Here is a 19,380-nt window from a genome sequence, read left to right on the forward strand (position 1 = left end):
TTAAAAAATATATTAAAATATTACTATGAGTATGTTGTCATTAATCTCAGACAGGTCTTCTGTTAGGAATCCCAAAGGGTCTGTTCTGATTCTAGTCAACCCTTTTGTTTACTCAGACAATTGAATTAGAGATTTTGCAAGCACTTTGAAGGACAAGGTTAGAATAAAAACGATCTTTCTAACCAGAGAACTAGTCCAAGCCCCCAAAGGTGAAATTCTGAAAAGGGAGATGAAAAAGACTTGCACTGAGGAAAGGTAAATCAAGGAAAAAATTCATCCAGGGAAATACATGGCAAGGGAACAGCTGAGCAGCCAAGGAGCTGGGCTGCGTAGTAGCAACCTATGCCACTTACAGTTGAAATGTTACGCTGTGGAAATTTTAATCTTTTAAGGCTTCAGTGTATGCGGAGCCCTGGATGTCCTGACTCACAAAGCAAGCGGATGCAGGACCTGCAGACATCCTACTAACAGTTACTCACGGAGTTAGTGACGTATCTCACATTCCACAGAGGCACTGCTTCTGGAATGACCCCACTGCACACACAGGCTGTGGAATGTGGTGGGTATCAGGCAGAGTTTAACTCTATTCATCTTCTCAATGAAATCAGCTCACAAGCTCTGTCAACGCAAGTGCAATACTTTCTAGGAGAGCGAACGTGCTCCTGGTATATATCTAATGACTATAAAAAATAAAGGGAATAAAATTAGCTGAATTTATGCACATTTTCTAGTTATTTTCCTTCCTTTTTTCTGTTCAAAAGGTTTGCATAACTTGGAGTTATTTCAAAAAATGCCACATGCTCTAGACAGCTCATTGGTCTGTTGTGTGTTTGCTCTACTTTATTATCCGAAGGAACATGGTGATTTAGACAAGGAGAGTTAAGTAAAGAGTCCAAAAAGCATTAGGATTTGGGTTACAATTTGAAACATTGCCAAACTTCACTAATGGCAAGACTAAAAGTCCCACGTCCCTGAAGACTGGTAATTCTCAAGCACAACTCATTTTCCCTTTTGGCAAAAAAAAACTCACACCTTTGATAAAATCACCTTAGTGAGCAGGTCTAATTCCGTGTGAAGCTGCAGGACAACTCTAGACAACAGTGAAAAAAGAGCCAAGCTATGAAATCAATCATGTACTTCAGATAAGTGTGAGGACACAGTGAGGATCAGACCCCAACAATCCGGCAGTTTTCAACATCTCCAAGAAAATCTTGCAGTGATCCCCAACTACTGAGATTTAACTTCTCAGAGAAATGAGGGGGGAAACTCTCTCTGCTGCACAGTTTTGCTTCCCTTTAGCTATTAAAAGCATACCTCTCTTGCCTCTGTTTTGATCACCAACTGCTATCCGAGTGTTAGTATTCTTTTGGCCTCCTTCCTTGGAAATGCAGTGAGGTCTCTGTGGAGTTTGCCTTGGTTCCCCTCTCAGACAGCTGTGATTAATTCAATGTTCAAGCTCTTGAGTTAATTCTCTCATTAGATCACTTTCCTTCTTCATGGAATTATTATTCCCACAGGAGAAATGAGAAAGACTAAAACAATATTGTGCTAGTATCTGACACGCTGCATCCAGGATGTTTACTTTAAATCAAATTGCCTGGAATTGCTCCAGATCTATGGCTTAAACACAAGAATCTTCTAACTGGTGGGGAACTGTAGCAACACATGTTGCACAACATTCCCAGTTTCACTGGAATTCCTCCAAACTTCCTGCTAGGTAAGTGTACCCAGAACACGGACCTCTCCACACAAGTAGGTCAGATGACACAACCCCTTCATTGCTAGGGCATACTTTAAGACCGAAAAAGTTTTTTCCTTTTTTTACTATTTTTTATCATACACCAACCACCTTTCTATCCAACACTATTGTGAAGGTGAAGCCTGGAGCACACAGCAGTGAAATATTGCCAGTGCTTCTGAAATCACAAGCCATTATCTGTGCATTACTCACTGGGAATGTCACATTCCCTCTGGAGGCTCTTGCAGCTCAGACATGCTCCCCACTGCTGCTGCCTGCCAACTGGCTCCCTGGGGTATGGCTGGTCATTGGAGGGCATCACTCCACTCAGCTGGACTCTAGCACAGCCTGCTTTTCAGTACCTTTGGTGCAATGTGGATACTTGGGAGAGTTTCTCAATACCTAGTTCAAGAATGCTAAACTTGTCTGGACTGACAACTCTGATATCAAGCAGTTACCTTAACGTCACCTTTACCTGAAGCCGTATTACAGTGAAAGTAATAAAGATACTTAATTACAAATTCCAAAATAGACAAAAGAGTTCGCAAAGGCTTCTAAAGACAAAAAGAAGCGAAGAGAAAGAAGAGAAGAGAAGAGAAGAGAAGAGAAGAGAAGAGAAGAGAAGAGAAGAGAGAGAAGAGAAGAGAAGAGAAGAGAAGAGAAGAGAAGAGAAGAGAAGAGAAGAGAAGAGAAGAGAAGAGGAGAAGAGAAGAGAAGAGAAGAGAAGAGAAGAGAAGAGAAGAGAAGAGAAGAGAAGAGAAGAGAAGAGAAGAGAAGAGAAGAGAAGAGAAGAGAAGAGAAGAGAAGAGAAAAGAGACGAGACGAGAAGAATCATTCAGCATGGCACTTCAATGAGCTTTACAGTTTCCCTAGCCATTAACAGTTCAGCTGCGAAATAGACAGAGCCATCACCACCTTGCTGGTAGTGTGAAAACTTAAGTTTCTGGGGCTGCCTGTGCAGAAAGACTAGCTTTGGGCACCCCTCTTACTCTCCATCTTTGGGTCAATTCCAGTTCAGACCTCTACCCTTCACACACACACACACACACACACACACACACACAAACACACACATCAAGATTCATTAACCTTCACAGGAATGAAGGTAATGGCTCTTGGGCCTGGCCCAAAACTGCCAAGAGAGAGTGTTCTCGTGCCTAGCTTAAGTCTGGAAAATGTGTTATCTCACTGTGAAGCACAATGCCTTTACGCACTGAGATAGGAAACATTCAGACCCTGAAGGGAAGCTTCTTCATCCACTAAAACTTATGTATCACCTAAAAACATAAGCTGACGACAGGATTATGCAGGTATCTAATTAGAATCTAGTGCCTGTAGCTCATTAGAGGCTTTTGACTGAGTAGACAACATGATAACCAGTCCCATTGGGGTGATAATGGGTTAATCACCATTGTCTTTGAGAAATACCTTGAAAGTACCCAGGGAGCCTCTTCTCTCCTCCATGTTGCATGAGTGTGAACTCCAGCAGCCTCTCTTAACTTACCCCTACTAGGGGCTGCAAATTCATCATGCAGCACATACACCACCACTCCACTAAACTGTACATCAACAGAGACTGCTGATCTGCATCATTGCTTTGTGCGTGCAATGGCATCCAGGGTAAATGGGACACCTGGGCAAACGTAGGCTATAACAGATAGAAGGTGTCTTGGAAGTATAAGAGATGTACCTTAGTGCACTAGAGATATTTCTAGTCCTCATAAACTCTTGGTGGCTCTGTACTTCTGCAATTTTGGCTTCCCTGGGAGAAGTTTGAGTTCAAGTCCTTATGAAACTTAAGGAAGTGGAGAAAAAATGGTTGTACCCTATGAAGGTTTTGTGACCTGGACACCAAAACACAAAGTAAATTCCTTTCCGTTTTGGTGAGGCTGTCCAACACCTCTCATCTGATAGGTCAAGTGCATTAAAATACAAGTAGTAACTACAGTGGGTAATTAGTAATTAAAACGGCAACGGACTGTACCACTGAAAGATTATAGCAGATGCCTTAGCACAGAGGACAAAGTGCAGAGGTGCACTGCAGCTTGGAACAGGAAGTGAAGATTTCATACCCATTGAAACTGGGGGAGGAATTTGACCTGGCACATTCTGGTTGACTTTCACGGAAAGTGGCTCCCTATCACAAAACATCCCACGGGGTTTGTCATACCTACAAATAGTCAAGGCCTGAGTTTCATGTCTCTTCAGCAAGACAGAACGTTAGCGGCCAAGCAAGGTAAGGAGACTGCTTGAATACTAAGCCAAAATGATCCCCAAAGCTATAGGTATAATGGACAGACCAGAGGCAGAAAGGCAAAACTGCACTTTCAAATCAATTATTTTTCTTTCAGTTTCTTTGAGACTAAAAGCCCTCCATCTTTATGGAGCTCAGGGGAACAAAAAGGGAAAAAAAAAACCCCAACACCTTAAATCGAACAAAGATCTTCCTGTAACAGAGGAGAACTACAACACCCACACACGCAACACCTTTTAGCCACCCATTTTGTTGCATGTTCAAATGCGTCATCCTGTAGAAACAGCACCACCTGCAGGATTTGAGAGAGGGAGGACGGACACCTTACTCAGCTCAGCAGAACATCTTCCAGGCATCTGGAAAGGTTTTCCTGAGAAGCCTTCAGCCAGGGAAATCTGTGGGCCTCTGTGGGATAACACAAGGAGGACTGCAATGTTTTATGGTGCTCTGGCACAGCACAGGGGTTTTTCAAGAGAAAATAGCTTGTTTGTGAGATTTTTCCCACTGAGGGATTTTGGTACTGTGACAGCAGCACTTCTGTACAGGCGTGAGCAGTGGGACACGTTGAGGAACACAAGGCATGCCTTTTTTGTCACCTATCCTATATGTCAGTCAGCATTCAGCTGGCTTATTGGCAAATATCATGTAGGAGCCTTTATTAAATTAAAATTGAAGACTTTTTTTTTAATTCATTCACTGCAATGACTGTCATTCTTGGTCTTAGTTAATCAAAAGGCTCCTCATTACACAGTGCAATTTCACACCGTCGAATGTACTTTCAGACTTATTTCAGAAAATCTACAACTTGTTTTGGGAGATGCACAATAGTATATGGGAGCATTAGCTCCATCTTGTACAGATTCTGTGTGGTTACAGAAGAAACATGCTGAAGCAGTGCCCTCTTCTGGAGGCAGAACCATTCAACCACATTAACACAGTACAGGACAGGCCTTCAGGGCAAAATTAGCAGTCTCAGCAACGCTATTTTGTGTCTGTAAATTTGGCGCTATGGTGTGAAATCCTAGTACTGGCCAAGTGTCTAACAGCTGACATCAGCCAGCGACTGAGCCGCTGGCATTTAGGAGAATTCTAAGCCTTTTACTCACAGGCCACTTCCGATGAATAAAATGTCAGCGCGAGAGGGGTCTGTTTCTTTTACTGATTCATCAATGAAAGAAAAATCTCAATGCATTTATTGGCCTAGCTTAAAATTTATACTGCATTATATCAGCATGCATCCAAATGTGTGTGCTTGCAGAAACCGTATTTTTCTATCTATCTAGATCCGTATTTTCTATGGGTATTTTTTAAGACTAGCTTGAAAGGTAATTTTACCACTCTACTGTCAAGAATGTAATGCTGGTGAATGGAGAAACCAACAGTCCCCAGAGAGTATCACGATTCAGATTCCTTCCAGAAGCCGGTTTAAAAGTTATTACAATAAAACGCAGAATCATGAGAAAAGCCTGAGAGGCCACGACCATTGTAACTGTAAGCAGACATGTTTTTCTTTCCCAGTCTCACAGTAGATAGATATGGAAGCGTTCCAAGAGGCTCTCTGATTGCTTTTTGCTTTGGCTGCATGTCATGTTGCTGGAACAGTTGTGGAAAACTCAGGAGGGATGCTTTTCTCTCAGAATGAGTGCCAGCTCTGCTGGACCCAGTGACCGTGTGTGTGTAACTCAGTATGTGATGCTCATCCCTCAGTCAGTGCTCAGGCATGCAGTGACTCAGTGAATTATACAGACTAAGACAGAAGCATGCTCTGCCTCAGAATCAGCGCTGACCCCACTGGCCCACATGGTACTGCTGCAGGACACTGTGAAGAAACATCTGTGCTGGAATGAAGAGGAAGGCCCAACCATGGCATGACACGATAGAGGAAGGGGGTGGCTCTGCCTCCAGTCAGTGCTCACTCTAATGCCACAGTCCTGAGCTAATGACAGGCAGTTCCCTACACCTCCCATCCCTGGGGTTCCCCCAGGCAGATGGTAGCTGTGGTCTCTCCCCAACACTGCCATGTTTCTCTCAAAAGGACAGATTCAGGTGGCTAGGAATCCAGTTCGCAAAAGCATGCCTCAGGGGAATACTGACTGAGGGACGGAGATTGTGAAGGCAGTGAGTAAGGTGGCGGTACACCTGCCATTCACCAGTTACCTGGGCACCAGGCGCAGTGAGCAAACCTACCAAGGGACCAGCTTTAACCACAGACAAGAAGGCTCCTCACAGAGCAGACAGCGAGCTCATGGTGCAGCGGCAAGAGCTGCCTGGGGGGGTGAACAGGCTCCGCAGGGCCAAGTGACCATGCAAGCACATAGACAAAGGATCAGAAGACGTACCACAGTCAGGGCAGATCCACCTCCTACGCCCGCTGAGGGAGAAGGGTGCTCAGCACACGGGACACCTCAGCAGGCCCTCTTTTACGAAGCCCGCCGCCGCCAGCCGTGCCCGCCTCAGCGGGGCGAGCGCGCCCGCCCGCTAACGTCCTCCCCCCGCCCGCGCATGCGCCGCGAGCGGGCAGAGCTGGGCGCCGCTGGCGCCGATGCGCATGCGCCAGGGCTGCTCCTCAGGGCGGCAGGGGTCGGGGGGAGGGAGGGTGTCGCCAGCTGGGGGAACGCTATGGCGTGCGCCGCTGCGGCGAAGGGCGGCGGGAGCTCCTTCTCCGACCGGCATGCCCGCCTCCTCCTGGCCCAGATCAACCGGTTGCGGGCCGGGCAGAGCTTCTGCGACGTGCGGCTGGAGGTGGGCCCGGAGGCGTTCGCCGTGCACCGCCTGGTGCTGGCGGCCAGCAGCCCCTACTTCGCGGCGCTCTTCGCGGGAGGCATGAAGGAGTCCGGCCGGGATGTGGTGCGGATCGCGGGCGTCGAGGCGGGCACCTTCCACACGCTCCTCGACTTCATCTACACAGGTAACGGCTGACGGGGGGCGGCGGGGACGGTTGCCCGACGGCTGGGCCGAGGTGGCGGTTGCCCGACGGCCGCAGCCTCGAGCGGAGCCCCGCGGTCGTGTGCGTGCCCACAGGGGTGGTGAGCATCGGGGAGCACAACGTTCAGGAGCTGATCGTCGCCGCCGACATGCTGCAGCTCACCGAGGTGGTGGAGCTCTGCTGCGAGTTCCTGAAGGGACAGATCGACCCGCTGAACTGCATCGGCCTCTTCCAGTTCTCCGAGCAGATCGCCTGTCACGACTTGATGGAGTTCACCGAGAGCTACATCCACGCGCACTTCCTGGAGGTGCAGAGCGGGGAGGAGTTCCTGGCGCTGACAAAAGAGCAGCTGATTAAGATCTTGCGAAGTGAGGACCTAAGCATCGAGGACGAGTACCAGGTTTTCACAGCGGCAATGCAATGGATTTTGAAGGATGTGGGAAAAAGAAAGAAATACGTCGTAGAAGTACTGGAGCCTGTTCGATTCCCTCTGCTACCAGCACAAAGGCTCCTAAAATACATAGAAAGTAAGTGAAAGAAGAGAAGAAATAGTATCAGGTGTTTGAGCAAACCATGTGTCCTTCAGAGTTACTGGATTTTGATGGACTCTTTAAAATGAATAGCATGATGATTGAAAAGATTTACTCTATCCAAACAAATTCTACTTTTTAATAAATGAGCACAGCTTACTTAAAAATGTGCTTTTGAAAAAGTCTTATAAAAGTAGGCAATCTTGATTTGTCTGCTGTTTTAGGAGAAGCTAGTAACTTTTCTACAACAGAGTTACTTATTGTCTGTAATTTTTACTATGCCTTTTTTCATCTGCTTTTTTCTTCAAGGTATTCCAGATTTCAGCCTTCGGGTGGCCCTGCAAACTCTATTGAAAGAATATTGTGAAGTCTGTAAATCTCCCAAAGAGAACAAGGTCAGCAGTTTTCTGCAAGCTTCTAAAGGTCGTCCCCGGAGGAAAGCCAGGAAGTACCTTTATGCAGTAGGTTAGAATGTGGCTGTTTGAACCTTGTAAAACAAATGATGAAGTAGTATCTCATATTACAGTACCGAAAGAGATACTGGAATTTTTTTTAATCAAAAGACAAAAAAATAGCAAAATATTTTATCTGGCTGAGTTACCATGTTAGCTGCTTTCTGCTTAGAATTGCACAGAAGGATGGCATTCACATTTCATGGCATTATGACATGGCATTCAAAGCCTAGATTTGCATTCTAGAAATTATTTGCCTTGGGTGGAAAGGTACAGATCAGCAGAGGATTTGCCCATGGTTCACTGCTGGAATGGTGTATGCAAATTCACTACACTCCTTGTTCTTCTGAAGGTTGAAGTTTTGTCTGTCCAGAATACTTCGGTTCATGGGATGGGGTACTTGAAATTGCAAGTTTTCAGCAAAGCTGGAGCTTTGTATTGGAAGGGAATGCTTTTGTTTCACCCCTTGGGAAGTAACACCAACTTAAGATAGAAAAGGCTGTTGGGTGGTCCCTGCATTTTACTGAGGACATGAACAGTAATGTTTGTGGTGTTGTGGTGAAGCTGTCAGCTCAGGCACAAGTTACATGACCTTCAAGGTAAACAATTTTTTGTGTGCTGGAGAAACAATGCTACTTGGAAAAGTCCAGTTCCTTCTAAAAGTGGCTAATGGCTGTTACTGTCATTTTTTTCTATGGTTTAGATAAAGGAGCATGGGGATGAGCAGGAAGCTGTTACTCAGCCATGATCTTTCCACTTACTTTCTAGGTGGGTACACTCGACTGCAAGGAGGACGCTGGAGTGACAGTAGAGCCCTCAGCTGTGTGGAGCGATTTGACACCTTCAGCCACTACTGGACCACGGTGTCCTCTCTCCACCAGGCGCGGAGTGGGCTGGGTGTGGCTGTGGTGGGAGGAATGGTCTATGCCATTGGAGGTAACAGCTGAATTGTGCTTTTGTTGTTACATGTATACTAGAGAACTCATGGATGGGGATTTTTTAAATTATTCTTCCTGTAAGTGGTTCTGAGGAACGCAACAGTACATAATATAACTTTTAGATGTAATAACAATTGAATTGGGTTCCTTGGTTCTCTACCGTCACTGCTCTGTGAATGCCTGTTTGGACTCCTATGTTGGCCATTTTTTACTAAGCTGCTCTCCCCTCTTGTCCATATGCTCACAGGTAAGCATATGGACATGTGCAGATATACTAAGAGATGTTGGATGTTCTGCAGACTTTGTGTACCACCACTAATAGCATTTCTTTTCTCACTTGTAGTCTAGCAGAAGCCCATAGCATAAAAGGCAGTAATATAGGACAGACCACTTGTCGTCTGCCTACCTGGAAAGGCATGTTATGTATGTTTGCACAAGGATGTGATGAGTAGCTCTACCAGCCCATCATTAAAGAATGCATATGTATACTGTTTTTGTTACCGCAGAACACATTCTTTGGTCTTTAAAACCCTGTCAGTTGTGCTGCGGACTAAAAAGTGTGTAGTACTGTGCTTGTTCACCCCTCTGATGTTTTCAGTAATGTTTCAGGCAACTGTTGATGAAAGCTCTTTGTAGTGATGATTCAGTTCTAGGTATAAACGAAGCTTTTGTTACTTTGGCCATTTGGCTAGCCAAAAGAAAGATTTTATATTCAAATATTGTCTGTCCTGGAAGGAGTTGAAGAATCCTTCTATATCTGCCGTGCAAAACATTGTGTTTCCCCTGTCTCTGTTCTTGCTCTTATTATGCAGGTGAGAAGGACTCGATGATTTTTGACTGTACTGAATGTTATGATCCTGTTACTAAGCAGTGGACCACTGTAGCTTCCATGAACCATCCACGTTGTGGACTGGGAGTATGCACGTGCTATGGTGCTATCTATGCTTTGGGTAAGTTAATTTTAAAGGTGTTAATTCATGGAACTTGTAAATTGATTTGATCTTAAATATTACATCTTAGTGTTGCAACTTTTCAAACTTAAGTTTTGAAAAACAGTTGGTTACATGAGCACTAGCTCATGTATATCTTTGTGGATTAATTATTGTTCAGTTATAACTTATTTCCATTGTAGATTGCATACTGGTTTCAGAGTTAGTCTGTCCTGAACAGTGCACCATACGTCTAAAAATGCAGCTATTTCATGCCATTAAATTCTTTCCTGTGTTTGCTGTTATTTGCAGGAGGTTGGGTTGGAGCAGAGATTGGCAACACAATTGAAAGATTTGATCCTGAAGAAAATAGTTGGGATGTGGTGGGAAGCATGGCTATGCCCCGTTACTGCTTTGGGTGTTGTGAAATACAAGGTGAGTATTGTTAAGTTTGTATCCATAACAGTTCCAAGAGCCATTGGATTCTGAAGTTTTATGTTTCAGCCATAGATTTTTCCCTTTGTCTTGTACTGTGCTGTCAGTTGCACAAGCTTGTGGCTCACTTATTTGTCCTTCTAGTATCGTCTTTTTAATTCTCCAGAACTCAAAGGCTATAAAGTTGTCTCTGTCTTCTGCCTTTTATCTCATGAACAGTTTTTACGTGGCTGCCAGCATGGTTATCCAGCTAGTCTTTTACAGTATCAGGTCCTTCCTGATACTGCTTTTATTAACCTCCCATATTTGGGTTTGTGTGTGTCTTTGTGACAATCTGAAGAGTTGCCACAGGTTGTTTTAAGACAGACATGTCTAAAGGCTTGATCTATAAATGAGCTTGTTAAGCATTTGATCCAGGCTGGTCAGCAGTTGCAGCCTTCTGAATTCTCTCCCCTGCACTTGATTAATTATTGCTTTTGCCAGAGCTTTTAGTGCTGGACCCTCAAGTTACTCATATGAAAGCTTTGTGTATGCTACTACTGGACAAATGGAGGACTTTTATCTGGCATTCTTAAACTATCTTAATGTCAGGCTGAAACTTGTATTGTGACAAATATTTTCTGTCTTTCAAACCTTTGTATTATGAAACCTAATAGAGGAAAAACTCTGTTTCTACAGGTTTGATTTATGTTATTGGTGGTATCAGCAATGAAGGAGTAGAGCTACGTTCTGTTGAAGTCTATGACCCGGTATCTAAACGTTGGTCTGAGCTCGCTCCAATGGGCACCCGAAGAGCGTATCTTGGTGTGGCTGCTCTCAATGATTGCATCTATGCTGTGGGAGGCTGGAATGAATCTCAGGATGCGCTTGCTACTGTAGAAAGATACTCCTTTGAAGAGGTATGGTAGAGTCTCTTTCTTTCATAAATGTAGTTTGCATCAACTTTCTGTAAGATGCTATAGAGGTAGCCTGCTTCCTCTCTCTAAAAAGAAAAAAGTTGGAAATTCCATTTTCTTTTCACTACTGGCTGGTAATCTGAGTGAAACAAAGCTTCAGTGACCTCAGGGTCTGTCTGTCCTAACCAATCTGTAGAATCTTGCTATCTGACTTAGTGGAGTGTTTACGAGGATTGTATGCATGCTTTTGGGAAACTGAAAGCTAACCAATACTGATGATGCATAGATATACTGTAGTTTGGCAAATACTTGTTAGGGTTAAGGTGGGAGGATAGATTCCTTCTCTGCAACAGAATGGTCAATAATCTGACTAGGGAGAAAAAAACTCCCTGGAAAAACTTAAGAGTTGCCCTTTGTTGCAAAAGTTTAAGATCTTCCTTGTCCATCAAAATGTAGTGGTGTTTCAGCATGACTAGAAAAATCACTTTGAACACTTAAACTTTTGAACAAGATAAGAAATTATTCCTGACTATTATTGCTCATGTTTATATGATGCTCTTTGGAACAGTAGCTAGTGTTAAAAACAGAACACAATGCAGTGTGCCATTCTGTTTTGCATTTCGAATTGAATCTAATTTTCCTTATTTCCCACCTCAAACTCTGTACCATTCACTATTCTGGAGACAGATTGCATCTTGCAATCTGAAGAAAGAATCTGGCTGAAGAAAGGGAGGGTTGTTGTGTACAGATAGTATGTGATCTGTTCTTCAGTGACTAGCATGATTTGGACCACTTTTGAAAGTGGTGTCGTTTCAGTCTTGATAATCCTCTTGATACTGTACACATACCATATTTGAGTCTGTGCAGTGCATGCATAGTGTTCTTTGTATACGTTTCAGTCTTTAAGCTTTAAAAGTTACGTTTATCAGAATCGGGGCTTACCCTAAAACTACTTGTTGACTTTTTCACCTTCTCATTAGGAAAAGTGGGTTGAAGTTGCATCAATGAAGATACCAAGAGCTGGTGTCTGTGTTGTGGCTGTGAATGGATTTCTTTATGCCTCGGGAGGCCGAGCTCCCAGTCATGATTTTGCTGCTCCGGTAACCTCTGACTCTGTTGAAGTTTATAACCCTCATATGGACAGTTGGACTGAAATTGCCAACATGATCACCAGCCGCTGTGAAGGAGGTGTAGCTGTGCTGTAAAACACAAAGAAAACTCATTCAAGGAATGAGTAAGTCTGCCTCCTCAGATTTCCAGTTTTGTCGGCAGAAACCTCTTCTAACACAGGAGCTTCAGTAGACAGTGGAGGATTAGATCAGAGGGCTTTTCCTGAGCAAAAGGAAATATTAAAACTCTTGCCCTTCAAAGTAAATTGGCTTATCCAATGTCTGTCTCAGGAAGTATCCTGTTAAAAGTAGGAATGCCTCTTATGACTGGATTAAGCTCACTGAAATAAATGGCAAATCCGCCCTTTAAAAATCTGAAGAAATCATTCCAGCACATTAGAGACATTAATCAGTGTTGTTAACTCTCTAAGGTGCACCAAAGCTAGCATCTTTAGCTGGCCTTACAATCTGGAAGGAGGCTACTTTAGACAGCTAGGAGTTATCTGTAGATAAGAGCAGATGGGCTATTTGGTTAGCATTACTTGTGCTTTTCTGGTGGAAAACAAGGAACAGAAAGATAGCAGATGGGGAAGACTTGGTGCCTCTACTTATGACCTTGATGTATTTGAGCCTCTTTTCTGCTGCTGGACACGACAGGTATTAAATATGAATTGGATATTTACTTTCTGGCCATCCCACTAGCTTGGATGGTAAGTGGCTGAGAATTTCCTGTTCTGGAAGGTTATTCTCACAGTTCTAATATCGTCATTTCACTTCAGCACAGGCTTTTCTTCTCAGTGGTATCAGTGATGACAGTAGAGCTCCGTTTTGTGTAAGCTCTGATGAATTTTAAATGGAAATGCTATTCATTAGAGTAGCTGTTCTGTTTAGGACTGCTCTTGGTATAAAAATAGAGGGAAAGCCTTTTGCTCTTTTTTTTTTCCCTTAGTTAAATGTGTTTTTACCCTGTGTGACACATGCGGAGACTTGGCATTGGAATACATGTTATTCTACAAGGTTTACATGTTCATCCTTGCTACATCTTGTATCCTGCCCTTCCAAATTTGAGCGGACTGAGTGTTTTGTGATAGAATTAGCTGCATTCAGCATTAAAGTGACGCTATTATGTGTTTTGTCTTAAGGAGTTTGTATTTAGCTTGGATACGCTTAGTAGAACAATACTACTAGGAGTTTGGAGTTATTTCTAGATTCATTTAATTAACGTACTTGAAGTTGCTTTTTGCACAATATGATTGCATTTTCTGCACAGCTGTGGATGATTTGGATGGAGTCTGAAGTAAAGCTGCTTGAACTTTGATAGACAGTGTTATTCTGGAACACAAAACCACAACTGGAATGTTACAAAACAGGAAGCCTGCGCTGTGTAGACAAAGGAGCCTTCATGCTATCTAGGTCAACATCCCATGTGTAAAATTAACAAATTAATACATGAATAAAAGCCTCCAAGGTGAGTGTTGCAGGTACCTTAAGAATCTAGGCCTTACATTCTAACATAGAGCTGGGAGATTGCAAGGCTAAAACATGCTAGATGATGGAGCATTTGTTTCTTTGATTGTTCTATAATGTTGTGTGTGCTTTTACTTCAGAAGGAATTCTTTTGTGTGTGAACTAATGTCTATTCTGTCTTTTTTTTTCCCCAAGTTTAAGCTTGTTTTAAACAGTTTTTCGTAATAAAATGCATTTTCAGAACTGACTGTGGAATGCTTTTGAATAGGTTGCTTTCCTATCATAATGAGTTGTATCACTGCCACTTTTTTTTTTCTTTTTTTACTGGAGATCCTATTTCCCAGTAGGACACTAGGAAAATGGGTTATAAATGTTGACTATTTGAAAGGTGCAAGTAACACACTTCTCTAGTAAAATACTCATGTATTTCTCTTCTCAGTGTAAAATCACTCAGACTTCTTGGAAGTCTGGCTGCCTTGCCAGCTCTGTGCAGCCCTCCCTGGGATGCAGTGATATAGATAATATTTCTTAGGCTTTCTTCTTTACCTTTCAGGATCCTTCGTGAACTATTTGAGAAGCATTCCCTTAGCTGTATTTTATTAGTTTGGGAACTAGGAGTTCATTTTTGATCCCTACCCATAAACTTTCTGTTTAGTGGAGCTTGAGGGAGTCCACTGTTGTGTGAAGTTACCTTCTCCAGTTTTTGTGGTTGATTCTATCATGTTTGAATGAAAATTTGAAGTCAGTCAATTACGGTCTCTGATACTCAGCACCTCTTTCCCTGAATCAAGCCAAAGACAGTACTTTTCTCTGGACCCATCTTAAAAAACACCATGTCTAAGTAAGAAAGAATACAAGAACTGTTTTCATTTATAAACTTAATTTTACTTCCTTTGTATTCAGAGAGCACTGAAATATATCGTCATTTCAGAGGTATGATGCGGTTAACACGTGAAGGTTAACAGGTTTTAGAGGCTCATGTACATAGTTGCTGTTTCAGCAGTATCATACAAGATGGCGGCTCTATCTTCAGGATAGGCAGGTTTCTTAAATGTCTCTTCTTTGCAGAATGAACAGATAACAAATTTTAAGTGATGGTATGTGCTTTATTCTGTATAGAACAACAATGAAGAACAGTGCTTTAAGAGAACTATGAGTATTATCTAAATTGGTCCTAAGAATGTGTGTGGATGTCACTTTCCAGCTTTCTTCTTGTATCTTATACTGTACTTAAAGAATATTTAAGATAAAAAGCCTACAGTGAATATGCCCACATACAATTTTGTAGGTTTCCTGAGGTAGCTGAGGCTAGAAAAGAAAATCTATGTGATGTACCTTGTATCTTCTTTCCCTAAATGATGTGTTAGGAAGACTTCAGTACAAAGAGCATATGCTCCTGCAGTGTTTTCAATAATTGGCCCATCATGGAGGGTTTGCAGGCCACAAGTCCATTTGTAACTGCCCTGGGTGCTCAAATAAAACGAGTTTTGAGGAGGGAGAAGACACAAACTACTCTCAGTCCCATTATCTGATCCCCTAGTGCCAGCAATCGAGTCCTTGTGTCATATCATACATTTGTCCATGTGTCATATCATCATTTGATAGTACTTTAATTTAGGAGCATGACAGATCTTTATTGCTGCGTTGCATGCGGCTTCCTTGGCTAGGCAGCCCCAAGTCCAGACAAAACCTAGGAAGAGATGGCCTAGGCATCTTTTTATTTAAGTAAGCCTGAGTAGGAAGCCAGCCTTCTGTCTCTTATGGCACCTTGTCAAGGATACAAAGTTTCCCCTTTAGCTTTCCCCACTCCATCACAGCAGCTAGATGATGTATTTTAGGTGAGTGCTGACCTTGGTTTGCCACTGCAAACAAACCTTGCCTATCCGTTCTTACCTGACTAGCACTTAATCACATAGCATTCTCGGCGGCATCTCAGTTGAAATCAAGACAGAGAAGAGTTTTAGCATTTCCACAACATAGGAATTGAACATGTATGTACTTCTACATAATTCTCTGCTGCTTCTTTAAACATTAAACTAGAAGAACTGCTCTCACCTTGTTACTGTTTATGACTACATGGTTGTTCTCCCCACCACAGAAAATTATCACGCATTATAGTTAAACCAGATACTTTAATAATTCAGCATAGAGCAATTCATACCCATGTCATTTGAATCTCCATTTTAAATTCATATGACAGTAACATCTCATTCAAGAGTGGCGTTTTCTTCTGTGGATAAGGACAGACTCATGCCAAGTCAAGTCAGCGGTATTTACAATCCTTCTCTATTAAACTTGCTAAGTTGTTTACTTTGAGAATAAGCATCTTGATCACTGCCATCTTATGACTTACATGCACAAACAAGTCTTTACTTCCCCTGGAACTCAACACAAATACCTTATTGGTAGATAAATAGCTTTTTGCTACCGATTTATTATTTTGTGTTCTGCCATTTATATCTGCTGTTACTTAGCTGCTCCTCTGAAATAGTCTTCAACGCTGCAGTAGCTAATAGTGATAATACCATCACCACTGTTCCCACTACTCTCAGTACTTTAAACCACCTAGGATAAGTAGGAAGAAGGGAAAGGTCATAATGTAGTGCTATCCCTAAGGCCATTACTAGCATTATTGCACCGTGAGTGGTATCTTTAAAAAGTAAGGCTTGCCAGGCAAGTAGAGGAGAAACTGTACTGTTAGCCAGGTTCAGCCAGTCTGGCTTGGCCGGGCTGTTTTCCGGGAGAGCAAACCCCCACCTCATTCCTCCTAGGAAAGAGACTGTTACAGCACCATACGTAATCTGAGCAAACGCCAGCTCTGGGTAGTAGGTCCCTTGGACGGCCATTGACAGTGGCACAGAAACAAATGGAATTAGCCCTGCAAGGCTTAAGTAAAGGGCTGGCTTTGGAGAATCCTTCAGCGATTTCATGCTTTGTTGCAATACGCCCGAGTCCTTGGTGTCAGATTCTTTGGGGGTTTTCTTCTTGAAGAAGGGGGGAGAGGTGTGAACAGCCTGGAGCTTGGTTGCATATACTGATGCTGGGTTAAGGCTTGGAGGTCTTGAGAGAAGACACACCTCTCTCTGCAGACAGGGGCTGAGAGAAGAGCAAGTTGTCTTATTCTTTCCATACAGTAGTAGTCTGGGACTGTTTAACTTCTGGAGCTGCAATTATAAAACTTGTTCTGAACACCTTACAATGTAGGCTTACAGATTTACAGTTACCTAAACTACCTATGAAATCTTGTACCAAGTAGTATTCCAAGTCAGGTCACATCACAGCTGCCCTTCCTCTCGGTTTTCAGCTGTTTTGAACTTAACTAATTAAGCTAAGTGATAAAGCTCTCACAAGCTAGCTGATGAAGAGGTCCTTCATAGCGAGTAAGCAAACCTTACTCACTACAAAAGGCTTGTGTATTCACCTATCCTTCCATCCACGCATGCATTCTTTAGGCATTTTTAAGTTAAGATATATCAGTTCTTTTCAAAGTAAAATATAAAATGATTACAGAAGTAGGACAAGGTCACCCCAGAAACTAGCTACTATCCCCTCACCGCTCCACCAAAAGAGAGAGGAAAAAAGACCGTTAGACAATAAAATTTGATTTTATTAAACAAATACCTTAGCTTTGGCTAAAAGCTACTGTAGAAACTAGGAATTCTCTCAGAAAAGCTGAGTGATAAACATGTGGCTACTCCAACTTGTAAGTCGCTTTTTTTTTTTCAATGCTCCAGTCATACCTTTTGCTATTTTACTTTTAAGAAATATAGACAGCAAAGAAGGCTTCAGAAACTTACTTTGAAAGGTGTGTGGAAGCAGCATCGTTGTATAAGAGAAAACATATTTGCTTTATCAAGGCCCTGAAACATAAAAATTTAAGAGAAGGTCAGAAACCGATGAAGAGTTGAGTTTGTCTTATGTCCAAAGTTCAGTCACAGTCTAAACTTGTTTATCAGATGGAAGAGTCTTACAGATGTGTATTTAAAGACAAACATTTTACGTACTCAATCCTTATTTACCTACCTCAGGATATTTTGTTTCATGTAGCTCTATGAACTTAAGTTCTAAAGTTGTAATAACTGTTACAAGAACGATTTCTAGTTAAAGAACTGAGTATCTGGAAACAGGTGATGGCTTTATGGATCATCTCCTTTTCACGGGCTAAGTGGCTGCACGCAGCTGATAAATGACCAGTTCCTTCCAGGTGGGAAAAACGATCCTTAACCACACCCCAGGGTACAAAACTAACCGGGAGGGTAAGCAGCTCGCCGGCGGACTTGACTCCCCAGTTCACGGTCCTGCTGCTCCAGGGAAGGGGGCGGCTCCGCGCGCCGACAGCCCCAGCCCGGAGGGAGAGGAGAAGCAGTATGGCCGGGAGAGATGCAGGCTTCACCAGGCCAAGGCCCTCACCCCGGGCTGTGACGCGGAGGGGCCGCGCTGCAGCCGGGTGCGGGCTGTGCCCGCTGTTGGGCCCCGACCGCGGCGGTGCCCACCGGCTCCCGTCCGCGGCCCCCCCAGCTGCCACGGCCGTGAGCCTCCTCGCTGAGGCGGCTTCCGGTGCCCCCGGAAGCGCTCCGGCGGCGCCCGGCGCTCAGCGCTGCAAGTCCGGGCGGGAACAGGCGCGGCCCGTCTCGTTCCGCCGGGCGGGGGAAGCGCCCAGGTGTGCGTGGCACCCACCAGAGCCGGCGATCCCGGTCCCCGGCGTGCTTGAGACGGGGGACAGCGGAGCCGAAGAGGCACGCTCCTTCCCCTGCCGCTGCAGCAGCCTCGCTCGCTCCCAGCCCGAGGGCTGCGGCCGGGCTGGCGGAGCGGCGACAAGGGCCGCTGCTGCCCCCGGGGTTGCTGCGCGGGGCGGGGGGGCCGCTTTTGCTTTCAAGGATTCGGGAACTCCGCAGCGGGCGAGCCTCGCTCCCGCGAAAAGGAGCAGCGGGCTGGTGGCGGACTACAAATCCCAGCCTGCCCCGCGGCGCCGCGCCCGGCCGATCGGCGTGGCGGGGGGCGCATGGCCTTCTGGGACGCGTAGTCTCCGGTGGCGCCCGACAAGTGACGATGGCGGTGCGTGCTCCCGCTCTGATTGGTGGGGCGGGGGCGTGCGCGCGCCCCTCTCCTTGGCCGGGGCGGGTGTGGGGAGCGCTCCGCGTGGCCGTCGGGGGAGCCAGGTGGGCGTGTCCCTTCCGCCTCCTCGGCCCCGCCCCGCGCGCTCGCAGGCCCCGCCCCCTCCGGCCCCCGGCCGGGCAGGGCCGGGCAGCCATTTTGGGCAGAGCTTTGTTATGGTTCTGGGGCCGCAGGAGGCAGCGAGAGGGGCCTGGCCGGTGAGTGCGGCTCCCACACCCCTCCTCCCGGCGCCCCGCCGCGCCTCGCCGCGCGGCCCCGTCGCCCGCCGCTCCGGGACCCGGCCCGCCGCCCCCCGCCGGCTCTGCGGCCTCGGAGCGGGCCGGGATCGGCCTCCCGCCAGGCCGGGACCCCGCTGGCGGCGGCGGCGGGGGGCGGTGCGGCCGCCGGGGGGGCTCTCTCCGCCCTCGGCCCCGCCGCGCGCCCACCCCCGGCCCTTAGCCGCGGCGGGCCCGCGAGGAACCGCTCCTGAAGGCGGCAGCGAGGGGCTCCCTGCGGGGCCGGGCCGCCGGGCCGGGCCGGGGGAGGGCGGTTGGGGCCGAGGCTCCTCGTTTATTGTTTCCTGCTTAGCCGGAAAGTTCCCAGCGCCTGACA

The 19,380-nt window shown here is 45.3% G+C and overlaps 4 protein-coding genes across 12 annotated transcripts in view; 2 read left to right on the plus strand and 2 right to left on the minus strand.

The window, feature by feature from the left end:
* Positions 1 to 6,444, minus strand: part of MAST2 (microtubule associated serine/threonine kinase 2) — a 228,833-nt gene extending 222,389 nt beyond the window's left edge. The window contains exons 1-2 of one of the 5 annotated variants that reach the window (XM_075155885.1): positions 6,332 to 6,444; positions 4,321 to 4,397 (exon numbers count right to left, since the gene is read on the minus strand). Coding sequence is in view for 1 of the 5 variants with exons in the window: in XM_075155883.1 (XP_075011984.1) it covers positions 4,316 to 4,348 (33 nt within the window). In the remaining 4 variants the exon portion in view is untranslated. The other 4 variants (XM_075155883.1, XM_075155916.1, XM_075155889.1 and 1 more) reach the window with 4 other exon arrangements.
* Positions 6,445 to 6,532: 88 nt separating this feature from the next.
* IPP (intracisternal A particle-promoted polypeptide) lies at positions 6,533 to 13,922 on the plus strand. 2 transcript variants are annotated; one of them, XM_075155920.1, is made up of 9 exons: positions 6,533 to 6,900; positions 7,014 to 7,445; positions 7,758 to 7,913; positions 8,669 to 8,836; positions 9,651 to 9,788; positions 10,080 to 10,202; positions 10,881 to 11,101; positions 12,079 to 12,332; positions 13,478 to 13,922. In XM_075155920.1, the coding sequence occupies exons 1-8, from the start codon at positions 6,612 to 6,614 to the stop codon at positions 12,301 to 12,303; spliced, it is 1,752 nt and encodes a 583-aa protein (XP_075012021.1). In that variant the 5' UTR covers positions 6,533 to 6,611; the 3' UTR covers positions 12,304 to 12,332; positions 13,478 to 13,922. The 2 variants fall into 2 exon arrangements, with proteins under 2 accessions (XP_075012021.1, XP_075012020.1); XM_075155919.1 differs by having other exon boundaries at positions 12,079 to 13,922.
* Positions 13,923 to 15,786: 1,864 nt separating this feature from the next.
* TMEM69 (transmembrane protein 69) lies at positions 15,787 to 18,236 on the minus strand. Of its 2 annotated transcripts, none has more exons than XM_075155929.1 (3): positions 17,924 to 18,236; positions 17,472 to 17,534; positions 15,787 to 16,838 (listed from the first exon to the last, which is right to left on the minus strand). In XM_075155929.1, the coding sequence occupies exons 2-3, from the start codon at positions 17,514 to 17,516 to the stop codon at positions 16,110 to 16,112; spliced, it is 774 nt and encodes a 257-aa protein (XP_075012030.1). In that variant the 5' UTR covers positions 17,517 to 17,534; positions 17,924 to 18,236; the 3' UTR covers positions 15,787 to 16,109. The 2 variants fall into 2 exon arrangements, with proteins under 2 accessions (XP_075012030.1, XP_075012029.1); XM_075155928.1 differs by lacking the exon at positions 17,924 to 18,236 and adding an exon at positions 17,698 to 17,896.
* Positions 18,237 to 18,878: 642 nt separating this feature from the next.
* The window catches only part of GPBP1L1 (GC-rich promoter binding protein 1 like 1), a 33,461-nt gene continuing 32,959 nt past the window's right edge, over positions 18,879 to 19,380 (plus strand). For 2 of the 3 annotated variants that reach the window (XM_075155923.1, XM_075155924.1), the window contains exon 1: positions 18,899 to 18,986. The gene's annotated coding sequence lies outside the window, so the exon portion shown is untranslated. Of the gene's footprint in view, positions 18,987 to 19,380 lie in introns of all 3 variants that reach the window. The other variant, XM_075155922.1, reaches the window with a different exon arrangement.

The sequence above is a fragment of the Calonectris borealis genome, chromosome 8, assembly GCF_964195595.1.
Source record: "Calonectris borealis chromosome 8, bCalBor7.hap1.2, whole genome shotgun sequence".
Taxonomy (NCBI): Eukaryota; Metazoa; Chordata; class Aves; order Procellariiformes; family Procellariidae; genus Calonectris; species Calonectris borealis.